This window comes from Sesamum indicum, linkage group LG1, assembly GCF_026168435.1.
Source record: "Sesamum indicum cultivar Baizhima isolate 11 linkage group LG1, ASM2616843v1, whole genome shotgun sequence".
Taxonomy (NCBI): Eukaryota; Viridiplantae; Streptophyta; class Magnoliopsida; order Lamiales; family Pedaliaceae; genus Sesamum; species Sesamum indicum.
The window spans coordinates 21,541,380-21,563,997 of NC_142657.1; the positions used below are offsets into that span (position 1 = coordinate 21,541,380).

The following is a 22,618-nucleotide window of genomic DNA, read 5'->3' on the forward strand; positions in this document are numbered from 1 at the left end:
GGCAATTTCGGTGCTGATCCCAGCAACTGCTAAAGGGTGTAGCAAGAAAAGAACCAGAGGAGAAAACATAGAAACGACAATTTCAAATCCTTTTTAAGTTCTGCGGAGCAAATATTATTCCACATGACATCAGAGGGTCTCTATTGATGCTTTTGTCATTATAAATTCCAAATTTTAATGAGTTTTATAAATTCTAAATTTTAATGAGTTTCATATGTTTTAGTAATCGTTTCATTGATTCGTCAATTAAATTATAAAAGATCACTCCTGTGACTTCAAATTGAAATGAAGGGGAGTTTACAACTAAGAGATGACATAAGAAGGGTCTTAGAATTTGATCGCATGGTCCTTGATTGAACTCTTGTAGAGTAATTTCACAATTCAAACTGTGATTAGCTAAAACCCTACTTTCCAAAAAGTTAAATCAATTCAACTATCAGATATTCACAAGCACATTCGCAGAAACAGAAAGCATACGGAGTTTTCTGAGAATCGATTTTGGAACCGAACATATTGTTCATAGCTGGAGTTGAATCAGCCAACTGCAATATTTAAAACCCCAAAACAAACTCGTCTTGGGGAGAAACATGAAACTTACATTCATATTCCAATCCCCCGCAGCGATTCTGAGGCAGTTTAGAGATTTTTCTTCGTTGTATATCTGGTACTCACCTCCCTCCCAACATAAATAAATAAACTGAACCAATGAAGAAAAAAAGGTTACGAGGGTAAAACTTTTGGGAAATTGCTACAAACAGTTGACAAATTTTGGGGCAATTTCGAGCCTTGGGTTGCATTGTCTTCTTCACCCTTGAGACGGGCGTCATGTACTTTTCATCTGATTACGAAGATTGCGAGGAGACGAAGGCCGCCGAATCGACGGTGGAGAGTGGCCTTTGCTGAATCATCTGCAATGCTGGAGGGCAATCGTGAGTCATCCGCATGTTGACATCCATGTCAGATAGAATGACGAGTCATCTGCCGACGTTGCCAGACCAATAGACACATAGGGCAGTCAGACGCGCATTGCGAAATGTGGCCCATAGATCATCTCACATGCTGTAGTCAGCTTTATTATCAACTTCAATTTATATATGTCTGAAAGAATGAGGATGAATAAGGAATCGTCGTGGTCCAATAATTTATTGTGAAAATTGTGTTCCCTTTGTTGTTTAGGTCTTATATTTTTAAAAAATAAAAAATAGTTTCTTAACTTGTGCATGTTTTTTTTTTTAATAACGGAGTCGTGGAATTCATTTTCTTTTTTATTTGATGAATTGGTTGACTTTAATTAACTACATACCTCTCAAGATTTCCATATCCTTTCTTAGATAATATAATCTTTTTTTTTTAGCATAGCGATCATATGTATATTTGTATATTATACGGAATTAATTAATATTCGATCATGTCAATAATTGATTCTTAAATTATAGGTATATTATAATTAATAACCAGCTGTACAGTATTTTTCAAATTAATAAGTAAGTTAGAAGGTACAATTTTTATTTTGAAATGTATAGAAAATATATAATTTTTCTGTAATTAGTCATCCTTTTTGAATTTTGTGTGAATCAAAATATAGTGTAAGTATAGTATATATGTTTACTATGTGGATTAATTTGAATTTGATCAAATTTAACCTAAGATACAATTTTTCGTCAAGAATTAGCTATGCTGATATAAAAATGACAAAATTATATTTTTAGCACCATAGGATATATAGAAGGTACAATACTTTTAGTTCTCTATTTCACGAGAATTTTAAAATGGTTCGAGAATTAAAAAAACTTGATACATTAATTTAGTCTCTATGCTTTATGAATTTTTCAAAATAGTTCTAAAAGTTGAAAAAACTCGACATATTTAATCTCATGTTCAAATTTATTTCAAAAATATAGGGCAAAGGCACGTGCAATACGTATGTTGATTAGCTAAGTTGTGTTAGCTTGATTGGTCATATACTCTACTAGACTAAAATTGTAATTTTACTTTTAAATATACATGTAAATTTTTGCAACTTTAAAAAATTGCCGTATATATCCCATATATATATATATATCATGTCATATCCATTTCCACAAAATATCATATGAGATTTTCAATTTTAAATTTTACTACATTTTTTGTTCTTACTTAGTATATATAAAGGTAGAATATGACAAACTTTTCTAAAGTTTTTATCATAATTATAAATATCTCTTGTCTTTTAAAAAATTATCATTATCCTCAATTAGTCCATTTGGTTAGTCTCAGTAAGCTTTCATCTATATTTTTGTAGTGAATTGATCAAAACGTCTTTATGAACTATAAATTATAAATTTATTTATTATTAAAAAATTATATTTTTTTATGGACTAAGTGAATAATTTTTTTTATATTTTTTCCTTCAACCTCGTCCGATTTTTATACTTTTTTAATAAAAAAATACAGTAAAAGTAAAGTTAATTGATAATTCTAAATTTTCATCATTTTATCATGTATCAAAAAATATTTATAATTTTTTAATATTCGTAATTATATCAAAACTCATAATTTTTTTTATAATTATTTACTCTTAATATAAATATATAATATATACAAAGACTATATATATATATATATTCGTAGACTAAGCGCATGTAAAGGCTGGTTGCCACCCTGCACTGGAACTTTTTTACATGCCACATTCCTCACTCTCAGCTATATTAATGCTTCATATACCCTTTCCTCATTCCTCATAATTACTACTGCTTTTCTGCCTCACAAATCACAATGGACGCACCCACACCTGCACCCTCATTCCACTCTTCTAAGCCCGCCCCGTTTAACGACGTCGGCGCCCTCCCCTCTAACGGTATCGTCTCCACAATCCAGTTTCAGTCCTCTGCCGTACCGTTTAACTCCGCTGAGCCCACGCTCGGCCGCCATCTCGCGCGCCGCCTCGTTCAGATAGGTGTTAGCGACGTGTTCTCCGTCCCCGGCGACTTCAACTTGACATTGCTTGACCATCTCATAGCCGAGCCCGGGCTCAACTTGATCGGCTGCTGCAACGAGCTCAACGCCGGCTATGCGGCCGATGGCTATGCCAGGGCTCGAGGGGTTGGCGCATGCGTCGTGACGTTCACCGTTGGAGGTTTGAGTATTCTCAATGCGATCGCGGGGGCTTACAGCGAGAATCTCCCGGTGATATGTATTGTCGGAGGCCCAAACTCGAATGACTATGGTACTAACCGGATCCTACATCACACTATCGGATTACCGGATTTTAGCCAGGAGTTGCATTGCTTCCGGTCTGTTACTTGCTATCAGGTATATGTGTTTTCTGTATGCATTAATTATTTACCCTACTCTAATAGAGATATATATAAGCTTGAACAGACCATGACATGCACTCACTTGGGAATTCTTGTTTGGATTGAACTAATTATTACAGTCGCTATGTAAAAATTAATATACATAAAATTATTTAATTACACGATAAATATATTCATGTACTATCAATCTGATTTGAATAAGAATTTTCTGTGCTTAATGAGACAGTGACGCTCCTGTCATATAGGCGGCAATATCTTGGATTAAAACACAATTATCAAGTTGTCTTTTCTCTAAAATTAATTTTTGTTGATTTTAGGCGGTGGTGAATGATTTGGAGGATGCACATGAGTTGATAGATAGGGCGATATCCACCGCGTTAAAAGAGAGCAAGCCAGTTTACATAAGCATCAGCTGCAACTTGCCGGCGATTCCACACCCGACTTTTAGTCGTGAGCCCGTACCATTTTCTCTATCCCCCAAGTATATATATAAGCATCTATTCTCATCCTTTTATTTTCTTAATTCGTGGATTCGATTATGTTGCAACTCCAAGAGATCTTGTCAAAAACCTCGGGATTAGGTGTTTCAGGATGTTCATATCTTTTTTTGTAGATTGAGTAATCAAATGGGCCTAGAGACCGCAGTGGAAGCAGCAGTAGAGTTTTTGAACAAGGCTGTGAAACCAGTAATTGTAGGAGGGCCGAAACTGCGTGCTGCAAAAGCACGCGATGCCTTTGTTCAATTGGCCGATGCTTGTGGCTATGCCTTTGCAGTTATGCCATCAGCTAAAGGGCTAGTTCCGGAGGACCACCCCCATTTCATCGGTACCTACTGGGGGGCCGTGAGTACCGCCTTCTGTGCTGAAATTGTGGAATCAGCTGACGCTTACCTGTTTGTGGGACCGATATTTAACGACTACAGTTCGGTTGGATACTCTCTGCTTCTCAAGAAAGAGAAGGCAATTATCGTGCAGCCTGATCGTGTGGTCATCGGTAACGGGCCGACATTTGGATGTGTTTTGATGAAGGATTTCTTAATTGCTCTTGGAAAAAGGCTCATGCCTAATCGAACTGCTTATGAGAACTACCACAGGATCTATGTTCCTGATGGGCATCCTCTGAAAAGTGAGCCCAATGAGGCCTTGAGAGTAAATGTTCTGTTTCAGCATATTCAGAAGATGTTGTCCGCTGAGACAGCCATCATTGCTGAGACGGGAGACTCATGGTTTAACTGCCAGAAACTAAGATTACCAAAGGGATGCCGGTGAGCAATAGCCAGATTGCAAATATATATGTCACTTCTTTATCTGCAGTTTGGCTTGGATCTAATCTCTCCCTCTCTCTCTTTTTTCATGTTGGAATTTGAGTTGCAGGTATGAATTCCAGATGCAATACGGATCAATTGGTTGGTCGGTAGGTGCAACTTTAGGTTATGCGCAGGCAGTGCCGAATATGCGAGTGATTGCTTGCATTGGTGATGGTAGCTTTCAGGTACGTCACATAATTTTTACAGGAAATTCTATAGATTGGATTTGGTTAGACATAACCAATCATTTAGCAAGTGTAATGCCATATCATACGCGTATAGTTATGAAAGAGTGAGCTAGATGATTGGAGTGATTTGGCAAAACTTGGTTTACCTATTTCATTTTTTTGTTTGTTTGTTTGTTGATAATCTATGTTTTCACACAAATCTTGGTGAATGGGTGCAGATGACGGCTCAGGACGTGTCGACAATGATTCGATGTGGGCAGAAGAGTATTATCTTCCTGATAAACAATGGTGGATACACTATCGAGGTGGAGATCCATGATGGGCCTTATAACGTGATCAAGAACTGGAATTACACTGCCTTAGTTGAAGCAATCCAAAATGGTGAAGGCAACTGCTGGAGCACAAAGGTGAGTGATTGAGTTGTTGGTTTCATAAGTTTCAGCTGCTTGTCAATTAATGGATTTCCGACTCAACTTTTAGGTCCGATGTGAAGAAGAGCTGATTGAAGCAATTAAGAATGCTACAGAAGCCAAGAAAGACTGTTTGTGTTTCATCGAAGTAATTGTCCACAAGGATGATACAAGCAAAGAGCTTCTCGAATGGGGTTCCAGGGTATCTGCAGCTAACAGCCGGCCCCCAAACCCGCGGTAGACTGGCTAGGTTGAACCTGCAAACTGTGTATCCAATTAATCCAATCAATATCTGATGTGCAATTCCTGTTTACTTTTGTGCTATTTTTATTTGGTGCTATGTAATATATATTCCAACTTCTCAAGTTGTATTAAATGTCTCTGAGTATTGTTAAGAAACAATATCATATATTATACTTTACAACTCATAATTATAAAAACTTATAATATTTAATATAGTGAACATGCAAATATTTACCTTGTCCAATAGGGTAATACGTGAGAGAGGTGCTAACTACCCCATACAGGATCCGTGCAATTTTTGTCGAGTTGGGTCCCTGGACTGACCCGCCCTGTTCAACCTGGAATTGGGATTCGAATTATTAACTGTCGGATCTTCTTGAAGGGTGTCTATGAGATTTTGCCATGTGGGCCTTCTATGTACGGATATTTAAACCTATAAAAATACCACTGTCTGAGAGCATTTACTGTATATTGCATTTATTACTTATTCGACTATATCTAAACTTTCTAAATCGCTTTAGACCTCACTTTATACTAACTTAAGCATAGAGAAGCTTAGTTGGGGGCTTCCCAATAAACCTAACGAGCTTCTCTATTTTCAAAAACCACATTCCAAGTGATTTGAAATCGATTGCGACTCAATTTTCAGCCAATGAGGTGCACGACCCAACTAACATGAACTACCTAAATCAATACATACCAATCACATAATTGCACATGTTACCGAAAGAACCAAATTAAATTTTGGATGGTTAAGAAAAGAAGGTGCGATAATAATCAGCCATATTAACCAAAAATATAAATGCAAGCAACCGCAAGTTCTCAACTTGCATTTTCTTCAAAATATTAACTACATGCAAACTCAAACTTTCCATTATCTGCTTCCAGTATTACTTATTTCCGGCTAATTAAAATTCGAGTTTAAGCTCGTATCCACCATCGATTCTCCCCTTCTTCGGGCGGCCATCCATTGCTCCGGCCAATTGAACTGGATCCATCGGCTCCTCCGCCGGCCGCCGCCCCCGCTTGGTCACTTTGACAGGCTTCCACGCACCGGAGGAGCCAATAAGGTGCGGAAAATTGAGCCGCGCTCGTGAGCCACGCAAGTCGAAAGCCGCTTGGTCGTAAGCCAACGCCGCATCCTCCGGCGTCTCGTAGGTTCCCAGCCAAATCCTCGTGGCTTTTTTAGCAGAATCCCTTATCTCCGCCGCGAACTTCCCCCAGGGCCGCCGCCTCACCCCCCGGTACCGCCTCCACTCTCGATCACGTGGCGCTCCCGGCCCTGACTCCAGGCTATCACAGCCTACCGCGTCGCTCGAGGTAAAATCTCCGTTAAATCCTAGTCCCCCAAAGTTCTCAGCTCAGATTGAGCTGCTTATCAAGGTTGGGCTAGGGTTAGGGTTGTAAAAACACTCATCTGGAAAATCAGAATCGTTTAACAGATAACTCTGTATAGAATCAAGGAGGTAGCTGCCAGAATTTGAGACGGTTTCTGCATGCATTTTTCAGAATAGATTTTTAATTTTTCTTTTTGCTTTTTTGGGGTTGAGATGAAATAATCAGAAGGGTTTCAACTTGTCAATATATATTACACGGAGTGGTACTGTGTGCATAAATGCAACGTGCCCTAATTGTTAATTTAATCAATTTCTTTCTTTTAGTATTAATTTAGTGATTTCCATGAAGATCCCCAGGTCCACATGTTAGATTGCATGCATTTTTTTTTTATTTAATTAAACTTTTATTCTCTCTCTATATATTGTACTAATTAATTGAAGCTGACAAAATATATAATAATTATTCAAATATAAAATAAAAATCAAAATTTGAAATATAAGTATGCATGTGTTTATTTTCATATTAATTTCTTATAATTCGAAAAGTATGTATATTTGAAATTATATATATATATATATATATATATGAATTAATCGGAGAATGTCACATTTGTTAATTACAACGAGACTCACGCTTATGACTTGGAAACATAATTAAATTTTTTTCGGACAAGTGGCAACATAATTAAATGGGGACAGTAGAACTAAAATGCAATTTTTTATTATAAAAAATGTACAAAATGGACTATAATTACGTGCCCAATTCGTCCTTAGTTACTCTAAAAGTTTGTTTTATTAGGCTGCAATATTTTTTATATATATATATAGTATACTTTATATTTGGTTGTTACAAACTAATTAATATATAGGAGGAGGTCGAAGACGTATGCGTGGTTCTTGATTATCGAAACGTACCATAAATCAAATTAAATTTTTTGTTTCCAAATATCATGTGATATATACTTGTGTTCTTGATTTTATTCATTTAGGATGTCTTTTTTTCTTTTTTTATGACTATTTTTTATATACATCATATTGAATCAATGATTAATTATTAAATTAAAAGTTACAAGTTTATTATATAATAATGTAAGACTTGAAATTATAATCTCGGAGATATATTTTAATAATTTTTTTTAATTTTTATATTAGAAATTGTTGTAAATTATAATAGCCACGTCAACTAATTATTCATGTAGTATATACATAGAGATCTTCCAACAAGATTTGGACTTGAAATGGGGTGACATAGAAAAATTATAAACAAAAGTGGCATATATATAATTATGAAAAAGTGTTACTTTTGCATCTTGAATTGAATATTAATGGGTTGAATAGAGAGAACGTTTTATTGAATGTAAGGGGGCGTAGCAGTAGCAGTAGCAGAGGCGCTTTTCTTGATTTTCTTTTCTTTTCCTTTTATTTGTTATTAATGAATGCTCATTCGTTCCTTTGAATTGAAGCATAACCAGAAAGAAAGAGAACGAAAGGAAGTTCCAATATTGCCCCACAATTGACACGAGATTTTGCTGTCGGATCTTACGCGACCCGACTTTACCTTCTCTCTGTGCTCAGAAGACTCTCTCTCTCTCTCTCTCTCTCTCTCTCTCTCGGGGCGTATTGAGCTTTTGATGTTAGTGTTATTAAACGCTAATTTTGATAGTGGTTTGTACTACTACTTATTTGATCTTATTGTTACCAGCTGTTTGACGGAATGTCTCACTGGCATAATTTGGTTTCTGATCGATTCTGGTTAGGAGGAGTTTTTTGCAAGTGCCATGGCCGTTTTTGGTGTGGATTGCTCGTACTCGAAATTAGTTCCTAAGCTGATTGCTAGTATTTCGACTTTGTTCAGTAGTGTAGCTTGTTCTGAGCTGATTTTGGTTTTAATTTAGTCTTATGTAGATACATAAAAAGGAATTGTGTTTGATTACGGAAAATATGTGTTTGAATTGGGATTTTTGGGGACGGATGCTGGATCTTGAAAATCATTCTCCAGTTTAAGTTATTGATTTTAGACACGGATGTAGTTTCATCGTCCCATTTCCATGCAGCAGGCCTCCTGATAGTCTTTAGACTTTGAGGCTGAAATTGGAGCAACTCTTTATGTGTCACCATAGAAGTTGTGGAAGAAATGTCAGGTGAAAAGATAATTAGTTTTTGGGAAATCTGATAAGAAATGATCATTAATGGAGAATTGTTACAACAACACTACTAATGTGGATTTTCTTGAATTGCTTGAAGCAACTGAGGTGCTTCAGCCGTAATTGCACACAGTTCTCTTTTTCTTTTTTCTTAGTTAAGAAAACAAATAGAGGAAGATTTCTGTCGTTGGAACAAGAAGAGAGCTTTGCCACAACAGTGCTAATTCTACAAGAATAAGAGTGCAGAGCCACATTATGACACATTGTTTTAAATTTAAATTTTACTAGAATATTTTTCTTTTACTACAATTAAGTCAGTGGGGAACACAGGCAGGACAGGATGGTTGGAAATCAAATTTAAAATATTTCGTGCTCATGCCATTTATCACATGGTTTCCAAGGAATGATAAGTACCAGCCTGCAGTTGAATTGCCACAGACTAAGATATGCACTCATCATGTAATCCTAATACCTTTCTGAAAAGCGCTTTAGGTATGGGTGTTTTTGCAGCCGGGGAGGTGGAAATCTGGAGCCTAGTGCTCTTAATATTATTTAAATAGTCAGATTATGTCATTTACGTTTGCTATTTTAGAGTTGTTGAGTTTGACCTTGGTGCAAAATTTGTCTTTCAGTAAATCATGGATCGTTGGAGTGGAGTCTTGAGAATTCAGTTGCATCCAGATACCAGCACTTTCTACAGAGTTGCAGCATCCCTCGGCCTCTCTTCTTCTCGGAAGAACCTTGCAGTTAGTATTATTATTTACATCTTTACTTGCATGGGCAAAACAGAAAGGACAGTGATATGCTTTATCTCAGACTTGTAGACCTAAAAGAAGTTGTAAATTTGATGTGAGGTAGGTACCTTCTGGAAATGCAATATTCTTCAGTGGAGATCGAGTAGAACGGACAGAAAATCCAGTCATTGAGAGATTATCTGATCCTCAGAAGATTGCTGAAATTTTAGTTTCAAAATTTGGCGGATCTATTAATGCTTATGTTGTGGAGGCTTCCATTTTCAATGGACCTTTTGCTGTTTATAAGGATTTTATCCCATCTGTAAATGAGCATGGAGAGCCAAAATCTTATGATGCCACTGGGTTCCCAGCTTCTACATCACTGGTACTGCTCTTGTCCAAGTTTCTTGCAGAGGTAAGACTCGCAGAGTTGTCTTAACTTTCCGATGTCTCCCTCCAGATTATATATCTTCCAATCAACTTGTCAAAACTCCCAGGTGATTTCCGAAAGAAAAAAGAAAAACACAAATCTATTTGCTTAAGTTGAGAATTCTTTTTTAGGACCTATCAGTTCCCTGTGGTCAGGTGATAGCATGGCATTCAACTTATGTGTGTAGTTCAAACTGATGAGAAGATATAAGTTCCCATTTCTTTATTTGGTGGAAACTGTAGAAGAAAAGGAGGAAATTCTGGTGCTCAAGAAGGAAATTTACAACTCCAAATGAGACACAAATAGTTTCTTCTTGTTCCTCTCACCGAGGCTCCCTGGCAGTTCTACGAAGCATGAGATATGTCTCCAGTTAATTTTGATGTCAATATCGAGTCACTGATGATTAACGTTACTAAGTATCGGAACATAAGATTGTGCCACTTGGTTGACAAAGAAATCCCACGCTTTACAGTTACCTTTTGCAATAAACTCTCCATGTTTTTACTCTGTTGCTTGTTTGATCAATCTAACTCATTTCAACATGTATCATAGAACTGCTCAAAATTAGATTCCAGATTGGGTGTGTGGTTATTCTGTCATCTACTCAGATAAAACAACACCAGCAACAAGTTTCATAAATTTTTTCTTCTCCTTCAGTAATCGACTATTTTTCTGTTATTTGTGTATCTAGGACAAATAGATGTTTCATGGTTCTTACTCCATCTTTTATGTATATGTATACTTTTACTACCGTTATTATTTGTATCACTAGTATTTCTGCACTTTCGGGACATAGGACGTGGGTGCATGTGGACAATACTGCATTAGCTCATCTAAGACTCACTTATGATGCTACTATTTTGCTGATTCACATGCCTCTATCTTTATACTTTTTGCTACCAGTGATATCTGGGATTTGCTGCTGATGCAGGCAAAAAATGTCATTTTGGGGAAACAGAAAGAACCATACCAGGCTGAACAATCATCCTTTTTGTGCAAACCGAAAACAGCACTTCTTGGATTTAGTAAGGGCGGTACTGTACTGAACCAGCTCATAACTGAGTTTGGGTACTCCGAAGTCCAATCCACAGAATTCTCCACTAAAGCAAACAAAATTGTGTCAATTGTTGGACTTGCTGCGAACGAGGACGAGCGGATTATACCCACCTCAAAAGAGGACCTCTTCAACAGCATAGCTGAAATTCATTATGTGGATGTTGGCTTAAACTGTGAAGGAGCTTATCTCACTGATAAAGACGTGATTGACAGAATTTCCGAACACCTCACTCAAAGAGCTTCCGGCATCCGATTTTTTTTCCATGGAACACCCAGACAATGGTGTGACGAGAGGCGAATTTGGATCCGTAAGGAGAAGGACGCCCTAGTTCGACTCCTCAAGAAAGCTGCTCATAAGAATATGGGAAAATTACATCTTCGTGAACGATTATACTTTCCTGGTAAACTTCCTGATCTGCCGATGCATTTTGAAATTCTCGACATTATGGATGTCAGTTAAGTGAAGTAATCCCATTATAAATGTATCCAGTATTTGGTGTTTGCCGTCGTCTCTGTTTCATCAGCTTAATCTCGTTGTACAGCATAGGGAAAGGAATTGCGTTTTTCAGTAGCCACAGTTCAGTTTATCACATCAGTCTGAAGATTTACTGTTGTATAAATATATCGATGACAAAACCCCCAGAGATTAAACATAAATATGTAAGATGTTGTATTAAACCAGTGTAGGAGGTAGAAATAGTTGGCCCAATGCATTAGGACTCGGTGTGCAAGCATTTGGAACTATCACATTTATTCTATTGCGCTGCTGTAGCATTGCAATATGGCGATCTGTTTACCAATGTTTTGAAGCATTTTTTTTTCAAATCTAGGGCAAAATAGGTTTTTTCCCCCTCCATCTTTTCAAATTACAATAATTAAGAAAAAACTCAAAGAAAAAGAAGAAGAAAGTACGATGAATAAAGGAAAGAATAATCAATAATTCTTAGTATGGTGGTTAAGATTGAGATCTTGTAAAAAAAATTAAAATTATGGGTTCGGGTCCTCAATACATCTCCAAATATATTGTATTAATCATGTAATTTTTTTAAAAAAAATAAAGAATGAAAGAAGAAAAGTTTATTAGTTCAAATAGACTTTTGTTTTTCTTAAAGAACAAAAGAGCGTGGGAGAATTTTGTAATATAGATGTAAATAGGTGTCAATATAAATACTGAACAAAAAGACACGTAAAAAATTATATCACATTAATTGGTTTTTATATAGGAGGATAGATCAAATTGTCTACACCAAATGGACATACCATTTTGATTTAAGCAAGAAAATGTTTTGTCATTACTGTAGTTATGAATTTATTAGGTAGGTTAGGGGCATCTTCTAGTTCTACAAATGATAAGTACAACGGAACATTGTACTTGCAATTACTACCATATTATATTGCAACTACGTTTTCTTCGCATTGTGTTCTTAGATTTATTTTCTTGTCCTAAATATTTACCTGTGTATACATTTATTTGTCTTTCCGTTTTGTTGGATTATATTTCAATTTTAGATACCTCACAAAAAAAATATAAAAATAAATTAAACAAAAAAAATCTAATAGCTACTTCGTCTTTATTTAAATTTTTAAAATATGATATGAACGATGTTGAAAAAAATAAACATGTCTTATTAGTTTTGAGGTATTTATGTATCGTTATTCAATTAATTCGTCATTTTCTTAATTTAATTATATCAAACTCTTTGATTTATTTATCATTCAATTATTTACGTGATTATTATTTTTAAACATGAATTTATTATTTTGTGGCAGACGTAGCTAGTAGGACATGAAAAACACTTAATTAATTTGGTTTATTAAGTAAAACTCTTTTAGACAAATTAATTAAATAGTAGGGTATTGCATCTGACAAAAGTAATCCAATAGTTTTATAGAGACAATAAATTAGAATAAATTAAGCGAAGTATTATAATGTCAAATTATTGAAAACTCAAAATAGAAAATCATCGTAAACTAATTTAAATAATATTTGTACTAATATTACGATCTTGAAGTCGTTGAATCCTATGTTATTTCGCGGGGGAATTAAACATCCAAATTGCTCATTTCTCTGTCTATTTCCTTTTTTTTAAAAATTTTTTCTTCACTCTTCCGCGACGCAGAACAAGAAAGATTCTTGGCACAGGCAATGATCCTCTTTCATGGCCGGCTATTCGGACAAATTTTTTGTTGCCATATGGCAAAAATTTTATTCTTGTTCTGCATGCATTCTTCTGTCTTCAGTGTTCTTTTCCGTGTACGGCTATTGCCGGGCTCGTTGAATCCAAAGTGACGTTGATTGCTTCCTCCCCATCCGCATAAAAATGGGCTTGTATTTATTTCTCAACTTCCATTCTTGTTGTACTCTGCCACTCTCTGAAAATCGCCAAACCCAAGTGTTTGGCTGGTTTACTGAGGGCCCTTGTGAGAAATTTTGGGTGATAATTTCGTGCTACATCCATTGAAGCATTCATTTAGCGTTTGAGGAGGTAGAAATTTTGTCCCTTTTTCTTTCATGGATTTGTTTTTCTGGGGACATTGTGCTTGTAGTAAAGTAAGAAGTCAGAGTCTGCTTTTGTTATATGTATCCTGTTAGAGTTTTGTGTTTCCTTTCTTGATTTGTCTTTTATTACTGTAGTCGATTAAGCTCATATCTACGATTAGCTGTATTGGGATCGATGGGATTGGATTTTGTTGTCTTATTAGTTGACATTTGATTGTGGTAAGGTGGAAGTTTGATAATGTAGGGGGAGAACACTTCTTGAATTTCTTTAGTCATGGCATGATTGGATCATAGATTTTCCAAAGAATCACTCTCATATGTGGCTTCAGAAGAAAACGATGAAGTTGTTAAAGCGTATAATCGTACTGATTGACGTTAGCAAATTGTTGGTCCTCAGTTAAAGAAGTTATTAAGTCCACTTTTACTTTTCAGTGAAAATTCCGACATGCAATGTTTGCAATTTGTCTATGATGCATTTGACTGTTAGAGATGAATTGCAGAGAATATGTTTAATTGTTGGTTGAAAAATGCAGGGCCTTGAAAGGAGGCTTGCTGGTTGGTGAATATATTTGCCAAAGGAGATCTAAGAATGGATGAAAAATCTGTAGCGCTAGATGCTGTTCTTAAGGAAGAAGTAGACCTGGTATGATTGAATTCTCTAGAAGTGCTTCAAGATTATGTTATTACAAGAGCTAAATGTGCTTCAGATGAGTAAAATTTGTAAGTTTAAATCTACCGAAGTAGGATTCTACAGCTATTTCACTGCTCTCTTGAAAAGTTATGCCTACATATCTGTAAGCAAACAAAATTGAACTAGTTGAGGGAATATCACTCAGAAGTACGATTAAGGTTGATGTGTAAGCAGTTTTTATCCTCAATTATTTATTTATTTATTTATTAATTTTGTTGATTATTCTGGACTGTTTTATGCAGGAGAACATACCCCTTGAAGAGGTTTTTCAATGTCTTAAATGCACACGAGAGGGCTTGAGGGCGGATCAAGTTCAGAAAAGACTGGAGTTGTTTGGATACAATAAGCTTGAAGAGAAAAAGGTTGGATATCTGTTTGATATCCTGTTTCTCATCTGTCTGTTCTTTTATTTGACGCTTGATTCCTCTTATCCTTCCTGATTTCCACAGGAAAGCAAAATTCTAAAGTTTCTGGGTTTTATGTGGAATCCTTTATCGTGGGTGATGGAAGCGGCAGCTGTAATGGCCATTGCTCTTGCACATGGTGGGGTAAGAGTATTCTAACTCTTATTACATCTGATCTTTTTATGTCAGTTGAACTTTTTCCAGCAACCCTGAGTTAAATGGTTGAACGTCACCTAGAAATCAAGAACCAGAAGAATTTTCTCTTTTCAAGTTTCAAGAATTATTTTCAGTTGAGAAATAGATTTAACTGCTGAGAAGAAAAATTTAAAAATAAATATTGAATGTTGACAAGTCTCATATGTGCAGAACAAGCCCTCTGATGTTCCTGACTTCTTGGGCATCATTATCTTGCTCTTTATCAATTCCACAATCAGTTTTATCGAGGAAAATAATGCTGGCAATGCAGCAGCTGCTCTTATGGCTCGACTGGCTCCAAAAGCCAAGGTTTGTTCTTCGACAAATTTTGCCAGCCAGATTAGTTGCATCTTTCATTAGCTCACCTCATATGCCCTGCATATTTTGAACATTGAAAACCAGTGATGCTATCTGAATCATGTCCAGGTTCTACGAGATGGAAAGTGGAGTGAGGAAGAAGCTGCAATTTTGGTTCCTGGTGATATTATTAGTATCAAACTTGGAGATATTATTCCAGCTGATGCACGTCTTTTGGAAGGAGATCCTCTTAAGATAGACCAGGTGCTGAATATGCACAATAACTTGAATTTTTAACCATAAAGCACTGGCTTCCAAGTCACAACACTTTAGCAATATGGATGAGTTGAAATCACAAATTCAGTTTTCATGTACAGGAGAGTCAATTAAGAGATTGCATAAAGCTTGCTGCATCTTATTGAACAGATATAGAAGCTAATGCATGTTCGTTGTAGATATACACGTTAAAATTTGGAACTGATAAATAAGGAACAAATTTCAAAATCATTTGTATGAAGAAGAGCATACTCCATTCAAGTTTACCAGTCAGAGATTTTATTTTCTCTAGGCATCTGAGTTGCTAGAACAAATTCTACCACTTATTTTCTGTTTGAAGCATCATCATGGATTTAAATGGTTTGTCCTGAAGTGACCTACAATTATGGGCTTTAAGTTTTTCAGTTTCTGTGCAGTCTGCTCTTACCGGCGAGTCACTTCCTGTGACCAAGAATCCTGGTGATGGGGTGTATTCAGGTTCAACATGTAAGCAGGGAGAAATTGAAGCGGTGGTTATAGCAACTGGAGTACATACGTTCTTTGGTAAAGCTGCTCATCTTGTAGAGAACACCAACCATGTGGGGCATTTTCAGAAGGTGCACCTCTGATACTTTTGCATTCAAAAAGAAGAAATTATTGGACAACCAACTGCAGTTTTTGAAATAGGTTTAGCAATGACTAGAAACTTATATAACATAAAAATAACAATGCTAAAGCCTTGTTAGATCCCCTAAAGCTAAATGTTATTTTCTCATGGCCAGGTTTTAACCTCAATAGGGAACTTCTGCATTTGCTCAATTGCAGTTGGAATGGTGATTGAGATTATTGTAATATATGGCCTCCAGGAGAGACCATATCGTCCTGGTATTGATAATCTTCTCGTATTGCTCATTGGTGGGATTCCCATTGCAATGCCAACTGTTCTTTCTGTTACCATGGCGATTGGATCACATCGCTTATCTCAGCAGGTAAGATGACCACAAGAACATCTTAAGTATAGTGCCATAATCAAATTCATTAAGGCAGATAGAAGAATTAACAGGAGATTGTTTGCATTTTCTAATTCAGGGTGCCATAACAAAGAGGATGACAGCGATTGAGGAAATGGCTGGGATGGATGTTCTTTGCAGTGACAAAACGGGAACCCTGACTCTGAACAAACTTACTGTGGACAAGAACATGATTGAGGTAAAACTTGCTTTACTCCCCTGAAGATGAATGTACCAAATCACTTACTCCCATGAAGAAGAATGCACCAAATATGTTTGAAAAAGAAGCATGCATTCTTTTACTGAAAGTATATGTTTTTTCTATTATTTTGTATTATTAAGATAGATTAAAGAACTAGCAACGCTCATGATCCAAAAACTGATACATATGCAAAAATGATTTCTACATCCCATGCTTCATCAATGTGAGGAATACCTGTATTCAGATCTGTATCTCTGATATAGAATAAACCTTAATTCAACTGAATCACATTTGTTTTTCTTTTAAAATGAATGGATTTTTCTTTTAATAACTATGTGGTACTTCCAGAAACTAGAATAAAAATGCAAATTTGGGATACAGCCTGTTCTGATGCCAACATGTCCTAGCAGGTTTTTGCCAAAGGAGTTGACAAGGACACGGTGGTCCTGATGGCTGCAAGAGCATCAAGGTTGGAGAATCAAGATGCTATTGACACTGCAATTGTATCAATGCTGGCAGACCCAAAGGAGGTATTGTATTTGGCTCTTGTTACAGCAAGATTTGTGGTTATTTACATGATCCAATGATTTGGAACTTCCATGGATTTAGATGCTTATGATTCTTGACGAGTACTGAAAATGTACTTTCCAATTTAATCATTTCCTGTAAGGCACGTGCTAGGATTACGGAAGTGCACTTCCTTCCGTTCAATCCAACAGACAAGAGAACAGCTCTAACATACATAGATGAGGCTGGTAAAATGCATAGGGTGAGCAAAGGAGCACCGGAACAGGTAGCATATTTGGATTAAGTTTTATTCTTCTTGGTTTCTATAACAGTGATTCCAGGATATCTCAGTTCTAACATGATGGTTTCCAGATTCTTAATCTAGCACATAACAGATCAGAAATTGAAAGAAGGGTGCATTCCATAATTGACAAATTTGCCGAACGAGGTTTGAGGTCCCTTGCAGTTGCACGCCAGGTGATAGATCTTTCATAGATGCTTTTTGTGCAACATCAGTATCTCTCTTTTGCCTGTCTTTACACACCAGTGGGAACCTGTAGGAAGTACCAGCTGGCAACAAAGACAGTCCTGGTGGTCCCTGGGAATTTGTTGGCCTTCTCCCACTCTTTGATCCTCCTCGTCATGACAGTGCCGAAACAATTAGCAGAGCCCTGGATCTTGGTGTGAGTGTTAAAATGATAACAGGTAGGCATCACTGCTTATTCTCGTCCAAATGTGCTTGCTTTAGCTCCAATAATTTCTGTAATTAATATTTATATGAAATGTCTAGGAAGGGAAGAAAACTCAACTGAGATATGCAATGGATAACCTAGTTTGTAAGCATTGCACCTTAAAAACTTCTTATTGGGTCTTAGGAGCCTGAATGGTGCTATATTTAGTATAACATTGATGGCAGTAGCTCTTTATCAACCGGCGTTCAGAACTAAGTCAGGCTTCATTGATTTCCCATGTTCTGGAGAGAATCTCTAACTACAGCTGCATCACAAGCAGTTTATTATGATCTCATGAGCTGTTTGTTTGAGAGTCCGCTAACTTTACTATTGTTCTCTTTTCTTCATTGATGATGATTTTGGTCTCATGACTTTTACATGCTCATAGAAGAGATACTTTAATGGCATCTAAAAGGGTATATAAGATGCTGGACAAGGCGTCTAGCTTTAATCAATTATGTCTCAGAACTTGTATCTAGTTTTGCTTATCATCATGATAATTTTTTGTCCTCTTTCCAATAGATTTAAGATTTAAGCATGTGAACAAAAAAGTTAGATACTAAGTAATATCATTTCTTCCAACCCACAGACGTATGGCATCTTTTCTTCAAACTGCAATAGCTTGGATGCCTTGTAATAAAATTAATAAAGGTCTCCTGCTGGAAACTTTTGCAGGTGACCAGTTGGCAATTGCTAAGGAGACGGGAAGACGGCTTGGGATGGGCACAAATATGTACCCTGCGTCCTCTTTGCTTGGTGATGGTAAGGATGAAGCTAATGCAGCTCTACCAGTTGATGAACTCATTGAGAAGGCGGATGGTTTTGCTGGTGTGTTTCCAGGTATGTAATGTTGGACAATTCCCTCATTGTATATCGTGAACTAAATAGACAATTGTCAATTGCTTCTCTCCGAACTCTGATTTCAATGTATTGCCTGCAGAACATAAATATGAGATTGTGAAAAAATTACAAGCTAGAAAGCACATCTGTGGAATGACTGGCGATGGTGTAAATGATGCACCTGCCCTAAAAATAGCTGATATCGGAATTGCTGTAGCAGATTCCACTGATGCTGCCCGTAGTGCTTCTGATATAGTTCTGACAGAGCCAGGATTAAGTGTAATCATCAGTGCTGTCTTAACAAGCCGTGCAATATTTCAAAGAATGAAGAATTATACGGTGATGTAACTTTTCAGTATGTTCCATTCAGTTACTGAGAAAAATTGCAGTAAGAGACTAAAGTTCCAATTTTTTCTCCAGATATATGCTGTGTCTATCACCATACGTATAGTGGTAAGTTTCTGTTTAAAAGTACACGGACGACATAGTACACTTGGAAGAATAACATGGTCTCGTCTCATGTTGCTAAAACATTACTTGTAGTTGGGATTTATGCTGCTCACAGTGTTCTGGAAATTTGACTTCCCTCCTTTCATGGTTCTCGTCATTGCAATTCTTAATGATGGTTAGTCATTTTGGTTCTAGGAATTTGACTCACCATAGTTATATGAAACTCTGTTTGTGCCTGTTGTCTGAGATAAAGACTATTTCCAGGGACAATCATGACAATATCTAAAGACAGGGTCAGACCCTCTCCAGTTCCAGACAGTTGGAAGCTAAGTGAGATTTTTGCCACTGGTATTGTCCTTGGAGGTTATTTGGCTTTAATGACCGTTATATTTTTCTGGGCTGCATATGAAACAAACTTCTTTCCGGTAAGCCATCTCTCAGAACTGCATTCTTGAAAAGCTCTAATCTTTTAAGTCTTATTCCCTTCTCAATTATCATTTGTTTAATAAAGGCAAAAGCACTTTGTTTCTCTTTCTGCATTATTATGACTATTTGCCATCTGTAGAACACCTTCCACGTAAGGAACTTCAACCGCCACCTCCGCAACATGTCAAATGATTCACAAGCCAAACCTCTCAATGAAATGATGGCATCGGCAGTTTATCTTCAAGTCAGCACCATCAGCCAGGCCTTAATTTTCGTAACTCGATCAAGAGGAATTTCTTTCATGGAACGCCCTGGTCTCCTGCTTGTGACTGCCTTTATAATTGCACAACTGGTAATAACTTAGACACCGTTAATTTTGGACTTATTTCACAATAGGTTGAAACCAATGGTTATTGTGAGTATGGGGTCGTAACATGTGGCTTGTGGAAAGAGAAACACAAAGATGGAATAGACTAATTAATGTATTACCACTTTATTACGTGCACTCCTTTGTGAAAGCCTTTCCATCTGTCCTTAGCAGATTTATGCACATTGCATATATTGTGATCACTTTTGCTAGTAACCAAACAAGCCAGAGTTTCACAAAATCATGTCAATTACAAATACCTTTTGTAACATGTCACCGCAAGCTCACTCCTCCTTCACTCCATGCACCGCAAACCTAATTGGCAATTGTAAGAGATTTAAGCTGAGTTCACCACTAGAACCTTCATGCATGGATTAAATTGATCATATTTCTTTTAGAAACGTCTATTGGAACTTATCTGTTTTTTGTTTTTCTTTATAAACACAACTAATGGAAGTTCCCCGATAAATTTTCAAAATTCTGAGTCTTCATCTTAATTTCTTGATTTAATATCAAACATAAAATTGAAAAAACAATCTTTTGCTCTGTAGATTTCTGTAGTTTTAATCATCTGATAGCCTTTCCACTATGACCATGTCTAATTCAGAGATGAAATTTATTGGGATAGACCATATGTTCCATCTGTTTACATATATTAAATTAAATACCAATTATTTTCATTGACTGCAACATCCTTTTGCAGGTAGCAACCATTATATCTGCCACAGCAACTGTGAAATTTGCTGGAATCAGAAGCATAGGTTGGGGCTGGACAGGAGTGATCTGGCTATATAATTTTCTGACTTATCTACTTCTTGATCCCATTAAATTCGCCGTTAGATATGCACTCAGTGGAAGAGCTTGGGGTCTGGTGCTGGAAAAACGAGTAAGTCTTTTCTAACCACATTTGGTTAATATTCATTTTGCTGGTTTAATTCCTAGTTTTCCAGTATTGACCTAACTAGTTACTTTGAACTTCCAAGTTCCAGTGTTCCACTGGCCAGGAACAATTGTCATGGTCTTTTTACTGTCCTTGAAAATAGTTTATCCATTAATCTATTGATATCAAGAATACAGTCATTCCTGTGTGAAGTTGGATAGAACAAGGCATCTCTCTTTTTGCCTTTGGAATTCAGTCAAATATATCCATCTATGAAAAAATTGGTCGCGATGGTTCAGTGAAGGGCTATAGGAAGAAAAATGGTTGTGAGAGATTTCCTTATTGTTATTGGTATCAAATAACAAACATACTGTCAGCCCCACATGAAATGTATAAGAAACTTAACTGGTTTATAAGGTACGATGCACTCCTTAAGCAATTTGAGTTCACCATATGCGCAAAGTGATGATAAGCGCTAAATAGTTGCTAGTTCATTCCATGGTGTCAAAGTCTTGATTGTGCACCACTACCCCTGGATTCGGGGTGTGATACACGTGTTGTTATTCTTGAAATTACATGTAATTTTGGATTTTTATAATCTATTAGGAAAGTATTCTCCATTTGTTCTGTTTCTCTAGTGTTCTCCACTGACATTAAGGATCTATATAGTGATCTGAAATGAGACTTATCTTTTTTCACCTTCCCAGACTGCATTCTCCACCAAAAAGGACTTTGGAAGGGGAACACGTGAGGCTGCATGGGCAGCTGAACAACGAACGCTGCATGGGCTTCAATATGCTGAACGAAAAATGTTTGAAAAGAGCAGTTTTGGGGACATCAATCTCATGGCAGAAGAAGCTAAACGACGTGCAGAACTTGCAAGGTTAGCCATTAGCATACATGATAGAAACATGGTTTATCTGCGGATTCTAGGTCATTGCATCATTTCTTTTGTCTAATAGCAGCATTGATGATATTGCAGGCTGAGAGAGATCCACACTCTGAAGGGCAGGGTGGAGTCTTTCGCCAAGCTAAGGGGACTAGACATTGATGCTATGAACCAGCACTACACTGTTTAACTTTGTCCACAGCTTCCACTTTTTTCTTCCTTTTTCTTTTTTTATAATTTTCCTTTCACGTTGTCTCTGGTACTTCATTGCCCTGTGTTTCGTGGATTTTTCTGTTTCTTTTTCTTTTGTTTGGATCATTGTATTTACATTAACTTTTTAGTTGTTGAAATTCCATTGATTGACAAAGACATAATTGTTCAGTTCAAATTCCATGACACTGTAGTGACATTTCATAAACCATCTTTTTTTCACTTGTGTGGAGTAAATCACCCAAGATTACAACTACTTTTGGAAAATATTAAGGATTAGCAGAAACATCTATCAGCTTTATAATAATTAGGTCATGTGAAGTCACGAGACTTCTCAGTCAAAAAATAATTTTTACCCTTCGGACCGTGGAGAAAGAGATTTATAAAATGAGGAAAAGATAAAAAAACTTTCAAGAAAGTCAAATGTTCCTTGGAAAATTTTGTATTCTTGAAATGCTATGATTGGTTGGTTTGCCAGAATAAGCAAGGCTATGGACATCGTTGTGTGTATCTATATATTGGCAGAAAACAAGAAGAGTTTTTGATGTAGAAGGAAGAACAACGTATGCATGAAAAATGGTATTATAGGAAATATGAGCATGCAAGAAAGAGATTTAAGA

The 22,618-nt window shown here is 36.5% G+C and overlaps 3 protein-coding genes and 1 pseudogene across 6 annotated transcripts; 3 read left to right on the forward strand and 1 right to left on the reverse strand.

Moving 5' to 3' along the window:
* The first annotated feature begins 2,745 nt into the window (after positions 1-2,745).
* Positions 2,746-5,654, forward strand: LOC105174135 (pyruvate decarboxylase 1-like). Its single transcript, XM_011096138.2, has 6 exons — positions 2,746-3,291; positions 3,614-3,777; positions 3,910-4,560; positions 4,670-4,787; positions 5,009-5,197; positions 5,271-5,654. The coding sequence occupies exons 1-6, from the start codon at positions 2,755-2,757 to the stop codon at positions 5,439-5,441; spliced, it is 1,830 nt and encodes a 609-aa protein (XP_011094440.1). The 5' UTR covers positions 2,746-2,754; the 3' UTR covers positions 5,442-5,654.
* Positions 5,655-6,229: 575 nt separating this feature from the next.
* Positions 6,230-7,010, reverse strand: LOC110012170 (ethylene-responsive transcription factor 13-like; annotated as a pseudogene).
* On the forward strand, positions 6,639-11,924 carry LOC105170477 (uncharacterized). Of its 4 annotated transcripts, none has more exons than XM_011091274.3 (4): positions 6,639-6,763; positions 9,557-9,670; positions 9,783-10,073; positions 11,020-11,924. In XM_011091274.3, the coding sequence occupies exons 2-4, from the start codon at positions 9,563-9,565 to the stop codon at positions 11,602-11,604; spliced, it is 984 nt and encodes a 327-aa protein (XP_011089576.1). In that variant the 5' UTR covers positions 6,639-6,763; positions 9,557-9,562; the 3' UTR covers positions 11,605-11,924. The 4 variants fall into 4 exon arrangements, with proteins under 4 accessions (XP_011089576.1, XP_011089567.1, XP_088739906.1 ...); XM_011091265.3 differs by lacking the exon at positions 6,639-6,763 and adding an exon at positions 8,085-9,416; XM_088883780.1 differs by lacking the exon at positions 6,639-6,763 and adding an exon at positions 8,086-8,445.
* Positions 11,925-13,193: 1,269 nt separating this feature from the next.
* On the forward strand, positions 13,194-22,206 carry LOC105170503 (plasma membrane ATPase 1). Its single transcript, XM_011091286.3, has 22 exons — positions 13,194-13,630; positions 14,178-14,287; positions 14,578-14,697; positions 14,785-14,883; positions 15,106-15,243; positions 15,361-15,495; positions 15,924-16,103; positions 16,269-16,475; positions 16,576-16,695; positions 17,109-17,228; positions 17,369-17,491; positions 17,578-17,682; positions 17,766-17,910; positions 18,612-18,776; positions 18,877-19,115; positions 19,197-19,229; positions 19,320-19,401; positions 19,491-19,651; positions 19,792-20,004; positions 20,723-20,905; positions 21,607-21,782; positions 21,882-22,206. Exons 2-22 carry the CDS (start codon positions 14,234-14,236, stop codon positions 21,976-21,978), a joined length of 2,895 nt encoding a protein of 964 aa, XP_011089588.1. The 5' UTR covers positions 13,194-13,630; positions 14,178-14,233; the 3' UTR covers positions 21,979-22,206.
* Positions 22,207-22,618: the final 412 nt, after the last annotated feature.

What these genes read in the sequence shown, in the direction of transcription:
- LOC105174135 (XM_011096138.2), top strand. Translation starts at nt 2,755, where the DNA reads ATGGACGCACCCACACCTGCACCCTCATTCCACTCTTCTAAGCCCGCC. An exon ending in GGTCTGTTACTTGCTATCAG is followed by an intron (nt 3,292 to 3,613) that starts GTATATGTGTTT and finishes TGTTGATTTTAG; the next exon opens with GCGGTGGTGAATGATTTGGA. An exon ending in CCATTTTCTCTATCCCCCAA is followed by an intron (nt 3,778 to 3,909) that starts GTATATATATAA and finishes CTTTTTTTGTAG; the next exon opens with ATTGAGTAATCAAATGGGCC.
- LOC105170477 (XM_011091274.3), top strand. Translation starts at nt 9,563, where the DNA reads ATGGATCGTTGGAGTGGAGTCTTGAGAATTCAGTTGCATCCAGATACC. An exon ending in CTTCTCGGAAGAACCTTGCA is followed by an intron (nt 9,671 to 9,782) that starts GTTAGTATTATT and finishes GATGTGAGGTAG; the next exon opens with GTACCTTCTGGAAATGCAAT. An exon ending in TGTCCAAGTTTCTTGCAGAG is followed by an intron (nt 10,074 to 11,019) that starts GTAAGACTCGCA and finishes CTGCTGATGCAG; the next exon opens with GCAAAAAATGTCATTTTGGG.
- LOC105170503 (XM_011091286.3), top strand. Translation starts at nt 14,234, where the DNA reads ATGGATGAAAAATCTGTAGCGCTAGATGCTGTTCTTAAGGAAGAAGTA. An exon ending in TTGCTCTTGCACATGGTGGG is followed by an intron (nt 14,884 to 15,105) that starts GTAAGAGTATTC and finishes TCATATGTGCAG; the next exon opens with AACAAGCCCTCTGATGTTCC. An exon ending in AAAGAATGAAGAATTATACG is followed by an intron (nt 19,116 to 19,196) that starts GTGATGTAACTT and finishes TTTTTTCTCCAG; the next exon opens with ATATATGCTGTGTCTATCAC.